This window comes from Cornus florida, unplaced genomic scaffold (genome assembly GCF_030987335.1).
Source record: "Cornus florida cultivar Cherokee Brave unplaced genomic scaffold, ASM3098733v1 CherokeeBrave_3.0.0_Hap2_Chr11, whole genome shotgun sequence".
Classification (NCBI taxonomy): domain Eukaryota; kingdom Viridiplantae; phylum Streptophyta; class Magnoliopsida; order Cornales; family Cornaceae; genus Cornus; species Cornus florida.
Window position 1 is genome coordinate 81579213 of NW_026775581.1, and position 15605 is coordinate 81594817.

At 35.2% G+C, this 15605-nt stretch overlaps 2 protein-coding genes across 3 annotated transcripts; one reads left to right on the top strand and one right to left on the bottom strand.

The window, feature by feature from the left end:
* Positions 1-1136: 1136 nt before the first annotated feature.
* On the top strand, positions 1137-3025 carry LOC132286981 (large ribosomal subunit protein eL37z-like). Its single transcript, XM_059789431.1, has 4 exons — positions 1137-1278; positions 1383-1518; positions 2601-2702; positions 2805-3025. The coding sequence occupies exons 1-4, from the start codon at positions 1276-1278 to the stop codon at positions 2849-2851; spliced, it is 288 nt and encodes a 95-aa protein (XP_059645414.1). The 5' UTR covers positions 1137-1275; the 3' UTR covers positions 2852-3025.
* A 3079-nt stretch (positions 3026-6104) lies between these two features.
* Positions 6105-14444, bottom strand: LOC132286980 (GTP-binding protein At2g22870). 2 transcript variants are annotated; one of them, XM_059789429.1, is made up of 5 exons: positions 13687-14444; positions 8935-9004; positions 7446-7608; positions 6555-6812; positions 6105-6434 (listed from the first exon to the last, which is right to left on the bottom strand). In XM_059789429.1, exons 1-4 carry the CDS (start codon positions 14216-14218, stop codon positions 6594-6596), a joined length of 984 nt encoding a protein of 327 aa, XP_059645412.1. In that variant the 5' UTR covers positions 14219-14444; the 3' UTR covers positions 6105-6434; positions 6555-6593. The 2 variants fall into 2 exon arrangements, with proteins under 2 accessions (XP_059645412.1, XP_059645413.1); XM_059789430.1 differs by having other exon boundaries at positions 6546-6812.
* Positions 14445-15605: the final 1161 nt, after the last annotated feature.

The following is a 15605-nucleotide window of genomic DNA, read 5'->3' on the forward strand; positions in this document are numbered from 1 at the left end:
TCTTGTGCATAAGTAAAATTTTGGTAGTATTGTCATTTTGAAATCGAGCTAGTTAAGTTAGAGAAGAGGAAAGGAAAAAGGAGAAAAATGTTGCATTTTCCGTATAATGTTTAGCAGCATGTTCCTTTTACATGTCATGGAGACTATGGAGTGCAATTTTATTTTATTTTATTTTTATGTGATTGACAAAAAATTTACATACACATCATTTACACACTTACTTTGCTCTTTCAGAGGCTTAAACTTTCACCATCTACTTCATGAAGTAAATGAGATACCATTGGGCACAAGGCCCTTGGTATTATGGAGTGGAATTTTTTTTTTTTTTTTTTTTTTCTTAGAACACGTGTATCGGCCTCACAACACACGGATTATTCAATTCAGGAATGCGGTTTGAAAGCGAAACCTCAATAACTTACCTTCTGGATTCCTGCCAACGCAATTATGCTCCTAAGAGGCACTTTGGAGTGGAATATGCAGCATACAAACTCAAGAAAGCAAATTTTAGGTCAAAAAATTAAAGAAAAAAAAGAACGTAGCACATATTGCATGAACGAAAAACCGTTAACTTACTTTCGATCTAAATATAAGGTTCAATAATAAGAATAAGGAATAAATCAAGAATATAATGAAACTCGACTCGACTCATTTGCAGCAATACCTCTTCTCTTTTCTTTCTCTTTCATTCTTTGCTCCTTTCCTCCTATAATTAAAATGATAATAAAGTGCACCGAGCATACCAAGTCATTAATATGTTACTTACCTAAAGAAAAAAGTCATTGATATATTCAACCAATTCATATGTACCATTTAAGTTGGTTGGTCCCACATATTCATAAAAATTGCTCTCAATCAATTTGAATGGTGCATTTTAATTGGTTAGGCATGCCAATGATTAAGTATGCCCCGCGCACCCTGTACCTAAAGACTTGGCTACCTGATCTGGCCCAATTGTCCCTTATGGGCTTGTTCTGAAATATCTTGACCACGCCTAAAATCCATTGGGAATATGGTTTTGCTACTGAACCGATTAGAATTAAATTTTTGAGCTTGCCAAATAGGCCGGTGATCACGGCCCAATTAATGAAGCCCATATGGCATATATCACCAGCGGTTGCTAAATTTTAAGGGCCCATTACCTTCCCGTTTCTCCAACCAAACTGGGCCTAGAAAACCCTAATTCACCTCCAGCAGCGGAAATATAATACGTTAACGATATCAGTCTTCCAATTTCCTGCCAAAACCTAAAAACCTAGGGTTTTTTCACCTCCAGACATGGTACTCTCTCGCTCTCTGTCTCTCTGTATCTCTCTTCTGTTGAAATATACATGTATATGTAGGTATATGCACATATATGTATGAGTGGTGTTGAATATTTGTAGGGAAAAGGAACAGGAAGCTTCGGTAAGAGGAGGAACAAGACTCACACACTGTGTGTCAGATGCGGCCGCCGTAGCTTCCATCTCCAGAAGAGCCGTTGCTCGGCTTGTGCCTTTCCTGCTGCTCGGGTCAGAAAATGTAATCTCTCTCTACTTTCATCCGATTAATAATCCTTGATTTATTTGTTATTTGATGCGATTTACAGTTTAGATTCAACTGTTACCTTTTTTGTTTTTGGTGTTTCGTTCAATTTATAATATTGCTTTGTTTGGTTGCTGAGAAAATGTACAGGAACCAAAAGGAAAATACAAGTTAAAGTAACTGGACCTTTGGTTCTGTGTGGCATTAAGAATTGATTTATATATATGTATTCAATTGAATTTGGTTGCTGCAAACAAAAAAAATCGTTTTCTTTGTTGGAATCAAACAAGGAACAAGATACGGCTCTTTTTTAGCTTTGGTTCAATTTCTTGCACCTATTCCACAAATTTTAATTTATTTGCTCTATATATGTCACATATCAGTAGATCTATGATTCTTATGAAAAATTACTTATCGTCTGTTTGATAAAACTGAAAATGGAGTACCCGAATTTTTAATAATTGAATTTTTAAGGGCTGGAAATTTTAAGTGGAAATAAAAATTGAGATTTTATTAATTTCTTTTTTATTTTATAAACTTTTACACTATTTTAAGTCTAGCTTACCTTTTTAAGTAATATTCAAATTTTCATTGTCAAACGCTCTTAATTGGATTAGAAGTTAATACATTTAGAATAAGTGCTGGTGCCTTAGTGATTTCGTCTCAACTTTTTTCTCTTTTTATGAAACAATGTTATAATTGAGCTATATTAGAGGGTCAGAGTATTCACTGTAATTGACTGTTGCTTAATTTGTTTATTTATTCATTTACTGTAAAGTTACAATACTTGTAAATCTATCACTCATTTTACGTTGTGTTTGTGTTTGATTCTTGATTTTCCTTATTTACTTTGGACCAATCTAGTTGCATGTTGTTTGATAAAGTGCTTTGATACATTTGCTATTTTTCTGGCCAATTGTTCTTAAACTTTGCATTTAAGTTCCAAAGATCAGGACTTCTCAAAAAAAAAAAAAGTTCCAAAGATCAGGAATTTTTATCCCCTGCTTCAACCTCTTGGGGCCAATTTAAAAATGATTTCATTTTACTAATTTTTTTTACTGTATTGAATTTGACTTCAGATAATTGGAGCGTGAAGGCAATCAGAAGGAAGACCACAGGAACTGGCCGTATGAGGTATCTCCGTCATCTTCCCCGCAGGTTCAAGAGTAACTTCAGAGAAGGTAAACAGTTTGTACATCTTTGGAGGCTTTTTGTCTATATTGTTATTTGATCATTCTTATTTTAGTTTGATTGATTGGTTTGTTATATTATTGTTTGTTTAGGAACTCAAGCAGCTCCGAGGAACAAGGGAGCCGCTGCAGCCTCTTAAGGTTTCAAAGGATAATTTCAGTCTGTTTTAGTTTCCATTTCTTGAACTTAGCAAGAGAAACAAATTTCCATTTTGTGTATTGCGTACTGGTTTATTATCAGTTACAAGTTGTTTGGCTATGTTGGGGATTTTGAATGACTGCTTTAATTTGATGGTGAGAAGTTGTTTCTTTTATTTCTGATTCCATGATCAATAGTTTTCTATAGATTTTCAACATGGGTTTGCACTCTAGGTTGACTTAAAGAGGAAAATTGTTCTGAAATCAACTATAGGTTGTAACCCATAACGCATGGTTGTTGATTGGTTTGCTTTATTGTCTTTGTCTTTCATATAAAAATAAAGACATCAATGTTGTTGTTGGTTGATTTGGTGGACCAAATGCAGTTTGGGGCTTAATCTTGTTCCGTTTCAGGAAGTCTATGGTGGTTATCTTTTTTTATTTAATTAAAATTTGATTAGGTTATTTCTTCTGAATAGGCTTGTGACTTGTCATGCTAGCGAGGAAAGTGCTCCAACTCCAAAATGGCGAAGTGACAGTTGGTGTTAGACATTCATACTTAAATTTAAGGACAACGACCTAGATTAATTAGTTGTTTGATAATCAAAGTTGATGAAAGGATAATAATGAGAAGAAGTTGACTTGATTATGATTTAAGCAATTAGTTGAATCAGGAGAAAAGAGGAAGATGAAATGAAAGATGACACAAAAGATAAGATTTTAATGTGTTAAACCAAAATGAATGTTTAAGCATTTAAATCCATCACAAATGGATTCTTATGAAATATAGATAGCTTTTCCTGGTGAGATAAGGGTATTGGAGAATTTAATAATATAATGTTTACCATTAAAGTCATATTATGTTACCAGGACTCGACTATTTCAATTAAATGATAAATTCTAGTTTTATGTAGCATATCATGTTTTTTAAGTATGTAAGACTTGTCCACGCACCTATATCCAAGTTTTGGACACATTGTAAGCTGAGCTCACGTGTCCTAAATACAATTAAATGAGGTCCGACACAGACACATAGACACACATTTGCATCTAATACGAGTGCCAGTTCAATTCTTGAATTGGGCAAAGTGTGTTCTCACGCGTGATGTCATAAACTCATTGCTATTAAATTGTAAACATGATTATGGAGATACGATTATCCACGTGATCTAACTATTAATTGCAGGCATTTTAGGACTTATCTTGTATTTTATTATTATGGAGAATCACATGCACCACATATCACCATTTTTATAAATGTTATTTTTGGGGGTGTTTGATTAGGATTTTACCTTAATTGCCTTTATATATTGGGCTTCATACATTGAGTTGATTACTTTTGATGTTTGATATATTGAGTATAGAGATGCAGATTTTCTTCTATAAATTATTTTTCCTTCCTATTATTCTTCTTTCTTCTCCTGTTCTCCATTGGTTTGTGCATCAAGTTGGTAGAATAGCACTATTCTGTCTTGCTTCATGTGATATCACGATTTATCCATATTCATGGTGTGGAATGGGGATGTGATGATTGTAGTGGTGATCCATATGTGAAATGGGGATGCAAGCAACAAAATGGAAGATGGAAATATGGAACGGGAAGCTAGAAATTTTCAATTGTTAGAGTGGAGTGTTGACCTTATTTTGCCTAAATCTTGTTGCCCCAAGACCTAGGTTTTTGGTGTTGACTCTAAGATATGGATGGTAAATATCTTCACCTCCCAGTGGTATCGTGTGTAGTCCTTTTTTGTTTTAAAAATTTTGCTGGGGTTTTATATTGGATTTGTTCCAGTTCAATGAAAAAAAAAAAGGGTAAAATTCTGATATGCATCAAAATGCACTGAGCAGACCAGGAATGTTCATTGAGATATTGTTTGGTGAGAAAATGCACCTTGTGGATTTAATTTTTTGGAATGTTTATGCTGGTCATATAAGAGCCGGAGGGGTCGCTGGCTTAGATTTACGTACCTTTCTGGAAATCAGTATATAAGAGGACTATTTGTTTTGAGGATCTGCTCATTTCTTTTCTTCTTGTACTATATTCTCATTCGTTTTGTTGATTGTGACTAATAGGTTTCCACAAATCAGACATTTAATGAAGCTCTCACTTATTCTCAAAGCTTAGTCGGATTCGAGTTGCCATGTTTGGTAGTGATGATAGCCAAGCCCGTTTGTTGTTGAATTTCGTTGAGTTTGGCTTGCTTGTTCTTTGAGTGAGCATAGTATATAGGTTATGTTTAGTCATACGAGGGCACTCTCAACTTAACCATGCACATTGAGGAATGTATCACAGAATCTTGTATATGTTGTTTTACATCTGTTTGCTAGACCAGTATTTGCTATTAAAAAAATATATATATATATATATATATATATATATATTCATATAAACTTCTATGCAGAGGATTTTTGTGGACAAAGAGCTCCAGAGCTTAATTTCCATGGTTGTAGCTTAGAAGCCGAGTGATGCCTAAAATGTACAAAGCCGCCAAAATGTATTGTACCCATGTCTTAACTTTTTCATGGTGTTGTATACCCAAGTCTCTCATGGTAAAACGGGGTTATCATTTTATTATGACAAAAGTTATTTGCCCAAAAATCCCTTATAAAAAAATATTATCTTCTTAAGGCCATCATTTAGAATTATGCAAGGGAAAAAAAAGTGAAATTGCTAAAAGACAAGAAAGCTCAATTCAAATAATTCTAAATGATTTTATTGATTAATGTGAAGTTGATATGTATTTTATATTATTTCATTCGTAGCCAACACACGCACAAAGGAGGAAAAAAAAAAAAAAAAAAAACAGATATTGTTGTGGTTTTTTTAGTTCACTCTTTTGCATCCCGTCTTTTTGGGGTAGTTCGATCAACAAAAAAATGGTGTTGTGATGTTGCAGTAATAATTGATGAGATTTTGTGAGGTTAATTTCACAAATTTAACCTTTTATCCTATAACTATACTGTTCTTTTGGTTGACATTTTATGGTTACACCCACTATATTATTTCTCTAAGGTCAAGAAAATTGATGGTTGACTTACTCATTATGCAAAATGAGTGCTCGTACTATTTGCCAGGTTTTGTTTCAAAACAGAACAAAACAAAACAGACCTGTCAAATGTTTTACCCAAGTCTGAAAATCTATGTTCTTTCTATGCCCATACGTATACCTCTACGCTAGTTCCATAACATAACAAGTAGGTGTTGACTTATGCAAAATAAATTCAAATTGATTTGTGACATTGTTAACACAAGTCTTACTTTGAAATCGATAAATTTCATAATACAAAATTAATTCAATTCCGATACAAACAACGCAGCCAGAATTTCATTCTTTTTTATTTGCCAGAGAACCGTTCAGCCTTTGGAACTAAACGTTCCCATGCAATTGCAACACAAACAATACTACCAGATAAACTGTGTTTTTTTTTACAACAAAATTTTTAACTAGCACATTGTAACCTTTTAAGTTCACTTCGAAATCAAGCCCTTCTAGTGGTTTTTCGCCGCCTTGTCTATGTTTGAACTGGTCCAAACGTATGATGCACTTCACTCTAGCTTGATCCGAAGGCTTCATGTTTTTCCTCCTGTAACAGAACTTCAAAATTAGTATCGGTTTTGAGCTATCTTGAAATTTTTGATTGCTCACGCTTACAACAATTATAAACCACAGTTGCTAAAAGTATTCGAACACATACTAAATGCACCTAATAGGAAAGACACACAGGCGTGGATCTGTATTTCTGTTAATGTTTGAGCCAGTAGTTCCGAAGCTGAGCCATGTGCAATAGTATCTCATCTCGACCTTGATTGGTGACACTGCTGGTCATAATCCAAGGCGGTGTTGTTTGGAAGAAGTCGCGTATCAACTCCTGAAAATCCTGCGCATTTTCTTCAGGTCTTTTCCCTCCATTCTTTTTCTTTTTTCGCTTGTCACATTTGGTAAAGATTAACGTCATGGGAATCTGAAAGCAAACAAATTAGGTTCAGTACATTTTCCGCTACAACCCAACACCATTGAGGAGAGGATAGTATTGTTCAACAAGAGGAAATCATGATCAAGATGCTTATCCAAGAAACTGAATGCACAGGGTATTGTTCAACGGCCTGTACAAGAATAGCCAACTCAATAAAGAGTATAACTCCATGCATTTTTTGAATTTTGAGACATGCGTTGAAACGTTCTAACCAACCACTTTTGGCTAAGCACAGCCCTACCAAACTTTTTCCAGAAACCATCCCTACAACAACTTGGTCAGAGTAGAAGAAAGGGGTGAAAAACACCGAGAACAAAATAGAAATGATGGATGCAAACAACATTTGAAATCGTAGACAGATAGCAATATCCAGCTGATATATCTAGGGCAAGGCCAAAAAAGGAAAGATGTAAACAAGACCCACTCAATCTTTTTCTCTAGAAGGCCATTACCTAATGTTTGACCCCACCTATGCAAGACGCTGGGAGGGAAGAACTAGAGATAGACCTAACCTTCAGCATTATTTTGCATGAGGTGACTGCTCTCTAACTCGATTCCATGTTCTTGGCCCAAAGTAACTTATTTTTTTGGTTTCTAAACAAATAAAAGAAAAGAAATTACCTTATTTTGACCCAGCCAACTTGCATATTCAAGATCAATCGGTTTCACAGGAATGCTAGCATCTACGAGAAGGAATACTGAGACCAAAGTCGGACGATTTAGGAAATAATCTTTAGTGAACTTTTCCCAATCTTTTCGGAGGTCCTGTGGTGCCGATGCATACCTGTTCAATGTAGATACAAATATTGTAGTAGTAAACCATAGGAATCATTAGAACTCAACTCAACAAATCATTTTTTCCAGCTATTTGGGAATGATTTCATGGATCCTATTTTGTCATTCTACTCTACTTAGGACCAAATCCTCAGTTAAACCACGAGCTATCATATCTTGCAACTCACAAGCCCACAAAAGATTTGGTTAAACTGAATGAAATGAAGTTAAACCAACAAATGTCATTACAAACCAATTAAGTGATAGCATTGTGACAACCAAAAACTTTATGACAGAAAGAGTGAGAAGAAAAGAAATAACACAAAAAAATAAAATAAAATAAAATAATAATAATAATTTAGACTATTTAAGAAAGGGACTAATTAGGTTCAGCACTGTTTTCTAGCCATCTTTGTTCTTCCTTTCGAAAATCAACCTCATAACCACATTTCATTTAGAACTGAAAAAAAAAAACTGATGACAAACTTAATAGAGTTCTATATGTCTTGTAGTATGAATTAACACGGAAGAGTTTCTAATAAACTTGTTATAGTCTTACAGACGGCACACTAATATAACCCAACTGAGAGGACGACATTGTTGAGTATTTCACATGTATGAAATCGACTTATAAAATAAAAAAAATATAAAATATATATAAAACATAATGGGCAAGAAGCAATGAATGATTATAAGAGTAGATTGAACCTGCAACCAGAAGGCTAAGAACATTTCCAGGTATCAATTAGCTGGAAAAAATATGATATTGATCGTTAACAAATAAATTGTTAAATTATTTCAGTTAGAAATCAAAATTCTTTGTTTTCAATCTTGAAAATAAACATAAAGAATGTCCCTTGAAGTCTTATCTTGACAAACAAAATAGATGTCAAAGCAGGAGAAATAACAGGGGAAAAGTCAATCTAAGCATGGGACTTCAAGAACTTGATTCAAAATAAAAACATACACAATTCTTTAGAATCTCAAACCTTCCAGTAATTTTGATTTGCTAAATTTTGCACATTTTTTTACAAATAGGGAAAAAAGAAATGGAATTTATGCACAATTTTAGATTTATTTCAGGCAAGTATAAATACCATAGTGGAAACCGGTAAGTTGGAGAGTATCAAATCCAACTTTATTGGAAGTTTTCCGCTCCCTGAAGGTTCGACTAGTTGAAAGTTAGTTAAAATACCAGGCACAATAATCACTGAATTCTCCTTATTGGGTGGGGGAATCACTAAATGCTAAGTTAGCAAAATTAATATTTCTCTTGTATTTTAATGATCATGCTAACATCTTCCAGACAATGTAACATTCATAATCAAAGCCATACCCATATCCAGGCAAATCAACCAGGTACCAACTATCATTAATCCGGAAATGATTGATGCATTGTGTCTTCCCTGCAAGTAAAAAGCCGACAAATATTTATCTTCAGTTCTTTTTCATGAAATTAAAGAGCAAACTGAAAATGAAATTACCTAATTATACAAACTTATAAAGCATTTCGTGTACTCTTTCATGAACATCACTAAGAGAGAAGAAAATTAATTCTTCATAATTTGAAGTGAGTCCATAGAAAGGCAACAATGTAGTCATCCAAACAACAAAAAGTGCTATGGTTACAAAATCTCATCATTACTACTCTGAAGCTTTCATGTTTCCAACAGTCTCATTTAAAATTTCAGCAAATGGAGAAATGGCTTTAAGCATATCACCACTATTTAAGTACTTCTAGAAAAGTCAGGATATATTGATCCAATGAGCCCAATTTAAGCTTCACGGTTTTACTGAACAAGCTGGTTCTTGTAGCTACAACCAACCATAATTGGTTAGGAAGAAATGATTGTTTGTTATGATGTCCATTCCATCCAACAGTTCATAATGGATTCAATTTTATTGAGCGTTTCATCCTTCACTAGCATCATTGACACTCTTTCACACAAATGTTCGGTAGCCGAATGGAATCTCTCTCCTCACATTATAAATTAATGAGCTAGAAGAGGTTCTGTAAGGGAAATCTGGACAATAAATAAAATGTTAGTGTTTTATATTGAATGAATATAATCCATCCTACTCAAACTCAATAAATACAATATTCAATGAAGGGAGATAGGAAGGCAAAAACAATTATTCCTAAGGCAAGAAAAAATTTCCTCCTTAAGTTGGGATGGACAAGAAAGAAATAAGGACAGAAAAAAAAAAAAAAAAAAGGTGTCACTTGATTTTAACATTACTTTGCATGGCGTCTACTTGACATATGTGGAGAGTGGGTTCTAGAGTCTTCCACACTTGGGTAGAGAGTTGTGGAGCATTGGACGATTCGAGAAAGTTATAGTAATATGTTGAATAGAAAATATTTTAGAGAAGTAGAGAGTGATGTAGAGTTGTAAATATCTAAATATTTTAGAAAATTGTTCTAGAGAGCAAATCTTAACCATTGATTGTAGTCCATCCTAACCATCCATTAGGGAGGACCGACGAGGATGCCTATATAAAATAGTAAGGGCCTCATTTGTAACCCATAAGTGCCGGTAGAGCTAAAAGTAAGAATATGAGTGTTGGTGTTGTACAACATTTCCTCTGAACATTAATGACCCTAACCTCTACCATTACAAAAACATCAACTTCTCTTAAAGCCAATGGTACTAAGCTCTTTCCTGGTAAGTAACATCAACTTGTCTTCAAATGTTACAATCTACTCTAACTCAACCCAATACATCCACCTTATTAACATACAAACCTTTAGCTATCACTATTTACATTGAGACGTACTCAAACGTGCAAAACAACAAATTGCTATTGACTATTTAACACAACACGTACTAAAACTATGTCATAAACTTACTAAAATTTTAAATCTTAAAGTATTTGAAATTAGTATTTATCTTGTGCTCCAAAACCATAAAAAAAAAAATAAATAAATGAATAAAATATATATTTTATATAAGTTCTGTTGTATATGTTATTTGCCAATGATATTGTATTAGTTGACGAGACTAGAGAAGAAAATGCCAAATTAGAGGTCTGAAGAGAAGCTTTAGAACAAAAAGGGTTTAGGATAAGTCAAAATAAATTGAATATATAGAATGTAGCTTTAGTAAATCTAGAAAGATAAATGAGGATGTAGTGAGGATTAAGAATCAATAGGTACAGAAAAGTGAACATTTTCGTTATCTAGGCTCAATTATTCAAAATGAGGGAGAAATTGGAGACGATGTTAATCATAGAATCAAGGCATGATGGGTTAAATGGAGGAGTGTATCTAGTATATTGTGTGATAAGTGTATCCCCTTATGATTGAAAGGGAAATTATGTTGAACAACTATTAGACCAACCATATTTTATGGTACCGAATGTTGGGCAGCTAGGAAACAACATTTGCATAAAGTGAGTGACAGAAATGTGAATGTTGGGATGGATGTGCAGTAAGACTACAAAGGATAGAATTAGAAATGATCAAATTCGGAAGATGGTTGGAGTATCACCAATTCAAGATAAAATGGGAGAAAATCGGTTCAGATGGTTTTGACATGCGCAAAGATGACATTTAAATGCCCCGGTTAGGAAAAGTGACATATTCCACATTGAGGGAAATACCAAGGGAAGAGGAAGAGAAAGAGGAAGACCGAAGTTAATGTGGATGGAGTTAGTAAATAAAGATATGATAGCATGTGGATTGACTGTAACTATGGCCTGAACTATAGCAGAATTGAAACATAGAATTCATGTAGCCGATCAAAAAGTAATTGGAAGAAGGCTTTGTTGTTGTTATATTTTTTTTTTATGAGTTAGAATTCATAGAAGATCGTTTAAAAGGGGAGTGCATCCCATATACAAAAGAAAAGCCAAAAGTTATACACCAACCCATCCACAAAAGACAATAAAAGCTATAATGATTTACAATTTCTTCCTAAACTAAGAAAAAGCATTTCATTCCCCATATCGGGCACTCAACCCCATCAAAAGACCTCCTATTTCTTTCTCACCACAAGGCCCACCTTAAGCACAAGGGGGCGACTCGCCACGCATCTCTAGCTTGGGATTCAACTAAGCATCCGCTCCAAGTCTCTAGCATACTTTTTGCGAAACCTGGTATGAAGTTGCATCCAAGATGGTGCATAACATGGCCCAACCTTTCTAGCCACGGGACAATATAGAAGAAGGTGATCCACTAATCCTTCGTCTCTCTTGCACACATAGCACCGATTGATGATGATCAGAGGTAATCATCAAAATCCTATCAAGACTGTTGTCCAATCGAAAAAAATCCACTGTTAAAGGGGCTTTGGTGCCCCAAATAGCCTTCCATGGAAATAAAGGTCCTTGAACAATGAAAGTCTGTTGTAGAAAGATATCAACTCAAACTTCCCATGACATGATCCCGACAACGACCACTAATCCATAACATCCCCACAAACATTGTCTATATAAGAATACCAAAAACTCCATAGCATCCCCCAACTCTCAATCCTGTGGCGACCTCTCAAACTGCACATCGCAAGTGACACTCCCACAATCAAGATGATAGCAATCGTCCACCATCGCCTGTCAATCCACCCGTCTTGAAAATCCTAGGGAAAGCCCTCTCCAAAGGTCTATCCCCACACCACGGTTCCACCCAGAATCTGACCTGTCTCCCACCCCTACCCTAAATTAGATGTGCTTCGAAATTTCATCCTAAGCCTTCCTAATAAATTTCGAAAGACCTACTCCTGCCGAAGATTTTACCTCGAACAAGCACTAACCACCTCTAGACTCCCCGAACTTGTATCGAATAACCCTCCTCCACAAACTATCCCTTTCTACCCCAAATCTCCACAACCACTTTTACAACAAAGCTCTATTGAACAGAGTCAATCTACAGATGCTCAAGCCCCCTACTTGGATAGGTCTGCAAATCTGATCCCATCTCACGAGGTGATACTTAAACTCCTCCCCCATACCACCCCAAAGGAAATTCTGTTGCAACTGTTCGATCCTCTTCACAACTGTAGCAGAGAGAGAAATTAAGGAAAGAAAGTAATTTGAAAGACTCGATATGGTACTCTTCAAAAGGATTAGCAGGCCTCCTTTCTAAAGATACTGTTTCTTTCAACCCATAAACCTCCTCTCAAATTGATCCACCACCTGAGTCCATGACGACCATCTCCTTGATGACATGTCCAATGGGAGATCCAAGTATACCACCGGAAAACCCCAACACCAAAACCTAAGATGTCAGCAAAAGAGTCGATCCCTCCCACTTCCCCTATCGTCGCAATCTCACTCTTTCCTATGTTGATCTTCAGCCCCGAAATAGCCTTGAAACACACCAAAACAATATCTCAATTGGGGTGCTTCGCATAACAAAAAACACACCAAAACACTATCCATAGCCCGCAAGACTAGAGGTTTAGCTATTAGCTTATACATACTGCCTACCAAGCTAACAAGTCTAAAGTACTTCACCATCAATTTCTAATTCTAGCAAAAGAAAAAATAATAATAACAACAAGCTAAAAGAAAAAATAATAATAACAACAAGCTACTAAAAGTTTTCTAACATCTTCCAGAACCAAATCTGTGAATGCATAGCCAAGCCTACTTCCCATACATCTTTGTTATATGGTTCACCACATATTAAGCAAATCAACTCAAAACATAAAGAACTAAGAAAACAAAACAAAACAATGAGGCATCCACATAATAAATTAAGCCAATTAATTGACATAACATGTAATTAGTAACTAAAGAAACGAATCAGAACACATTGATACTGGACTTCTTTGACATGAAAGCAATCCGCCTCACAAGAATTCCATGCCATAAACTTCCTAAAAAATTTAATCTTAAAGCAAAAAATAATAATAACAAACTGATTAATGTTTTCTAACATCTGCCAGAAGCAAATTTAAAAATGCATAGCTAGCTTTCTGTGCATTTTTGTTACAAGATTATTCACCACATATTAAGCAAATCAACTCACAACATATAGAATCAACAAAAGAAGACAAAACAATGAGCCATCACATACTGAATTAAGACAATTAATTGATATAACGTGAGGTTGTAACTACAGAAAAGAATAAGACAACGTTGATACCGGGCTTCTTCGACGTGAGAGCTAGCTTTTTCCGCCTCACAAGCGAATTGAGCAGCGACGACTTGCCGACATTGGACCGCCCGACGAGTGCAAACTCCGGCCACCCATCAGAGGGACAATCCTCAGTCCGCACACTGCTCTTCACGAACTCTGCTTGCATCACTTGAGCATCTCTGGCATACCTACTGAGCACTATATTCGAACCCTTCAAGATTCTTGTACTCAGTGATGTATTTTCAGATGAAATATCAGTTTCAGGAGGGACGAAGAGCTTTTCTAGCGAAATTTCAGTGGGGGTCTCTTCTGGGTTTGGGAGATTTTGGGGGGTTTGGAGTTCGGTCTGTGAGGAAAGGGAAAGAAGGGTTGGTGTTGAAGAGAAATGAGAAATTGGACTGATTTTGGGTGTGGAGGAGAGTGTGGCGGAGATGGGTAGTTTAGATTTGGTGGAAAAGAAGAGATAGGTGTAGAGAACAGGTGGTGGGGTGAAGAAATGGAATTGAGAGGGAAATTTCGGGAGTTGAGTGAGAAACATCTCTGCTGCTGTCTCTCTTTCTCTCTCTAAATATGTATCTGTTAGAATTTAAAACGCCATGGAGTTATGTTCTGAAGCCCTGTCCGTGTCCACTCTCTCTAGCTCCTATCTGGCGGTGGGACTCCGTTTATTCATGAAATGAGGGCAGCGGGGCGAAATGGATTGGATGCCTATACCATGTTTGGATACGAAAGAGGAGAGATGGGAAAAAGGAACGGAGAGGGAAAGGAAGAGGGAGTGGGGTCAATATATTCAAGATATTTGATAAAACTGAAAATGAAGAACTGAAAAAAATAATAAAAAAAAAGGGTTTTTAAGTGATAATTAAAAATTAAATATTTTTAATTTATTTTTAATTTTGAGCATATTCATTGAAATTCCAGTTCCAATTTTAAGTGCTAAAAACTTTAAATGTTGAAACTTTTAAGTGGTAATTACAAAATAAATATGTTTTTATAATTTTTTTAAATTTTAAGTGTCTAATATTTACTGATAAGTGATATTCTTGTAGTTAAAATTTATCTCTTTTAGTGGTTTTTATCATTTTCAATGATATTCTCAAACACAATTAATTAGATAAACAATTAATTTATTTAAATTTTGACACAAAATTAAATTATCCAGAAATATGTAACTCATATATGTGATTTGTAAGCAATTGTGTGTATTCAAAGTTCACAAATTGTTTAAAAGTCCAAATGAATTATGTCATGCTACACCTAAATTTTAGGTCGTGAAAGGTTATGCCATGTAAATGCACAAACACAATGATGACATGAGTAGTTTGCATAGTCGGGAAATTCTATACTTTTATTCACTTGTGTAATTTGTATCGTGTAGCTTACAAATCTCTAGAGTAATATAGCATCATATAGAAATGTCATACATATTGTTAGAGAATTCTATAATCTAATTTTTTTTGGATGGAGGATACTGGTAAATATCTTGGCAATCCATTGTAAGAGTACAACTTATAAATAGTGGTGGGAGTTCATTTGCTACTTGCTAAGCAATCAAGTTGTAAGGACTGTTCGAAATCAAATTCTCTTAAACCGTGAATTAATGAGAAGACATGTGGTATAAATATAGTGCGGAAATACTCAACCTAATAATCGGTTTAAATTAGGGCTACAAGTTGGGCAGGCCCAACCCAGCCCAGTCCCAACCCAACCTCAACTCGAATCGAGTTGGGTTGGGTTAACCCGAATTGTACCTAACATGAGTTATAATCAAAACCCAGCCCGAATATTTCCGGGCTGGTCGGGTCGGGTTGACGGGTTGAGTTTTAAAAGTTCAAAACCCATATATTTCAGATCATTTCAGATTGTTCAAAAAATCAAAACCCATATGTTTCAGTTTCCATCGCCGGCTGTTCCAGTTCGGGTTC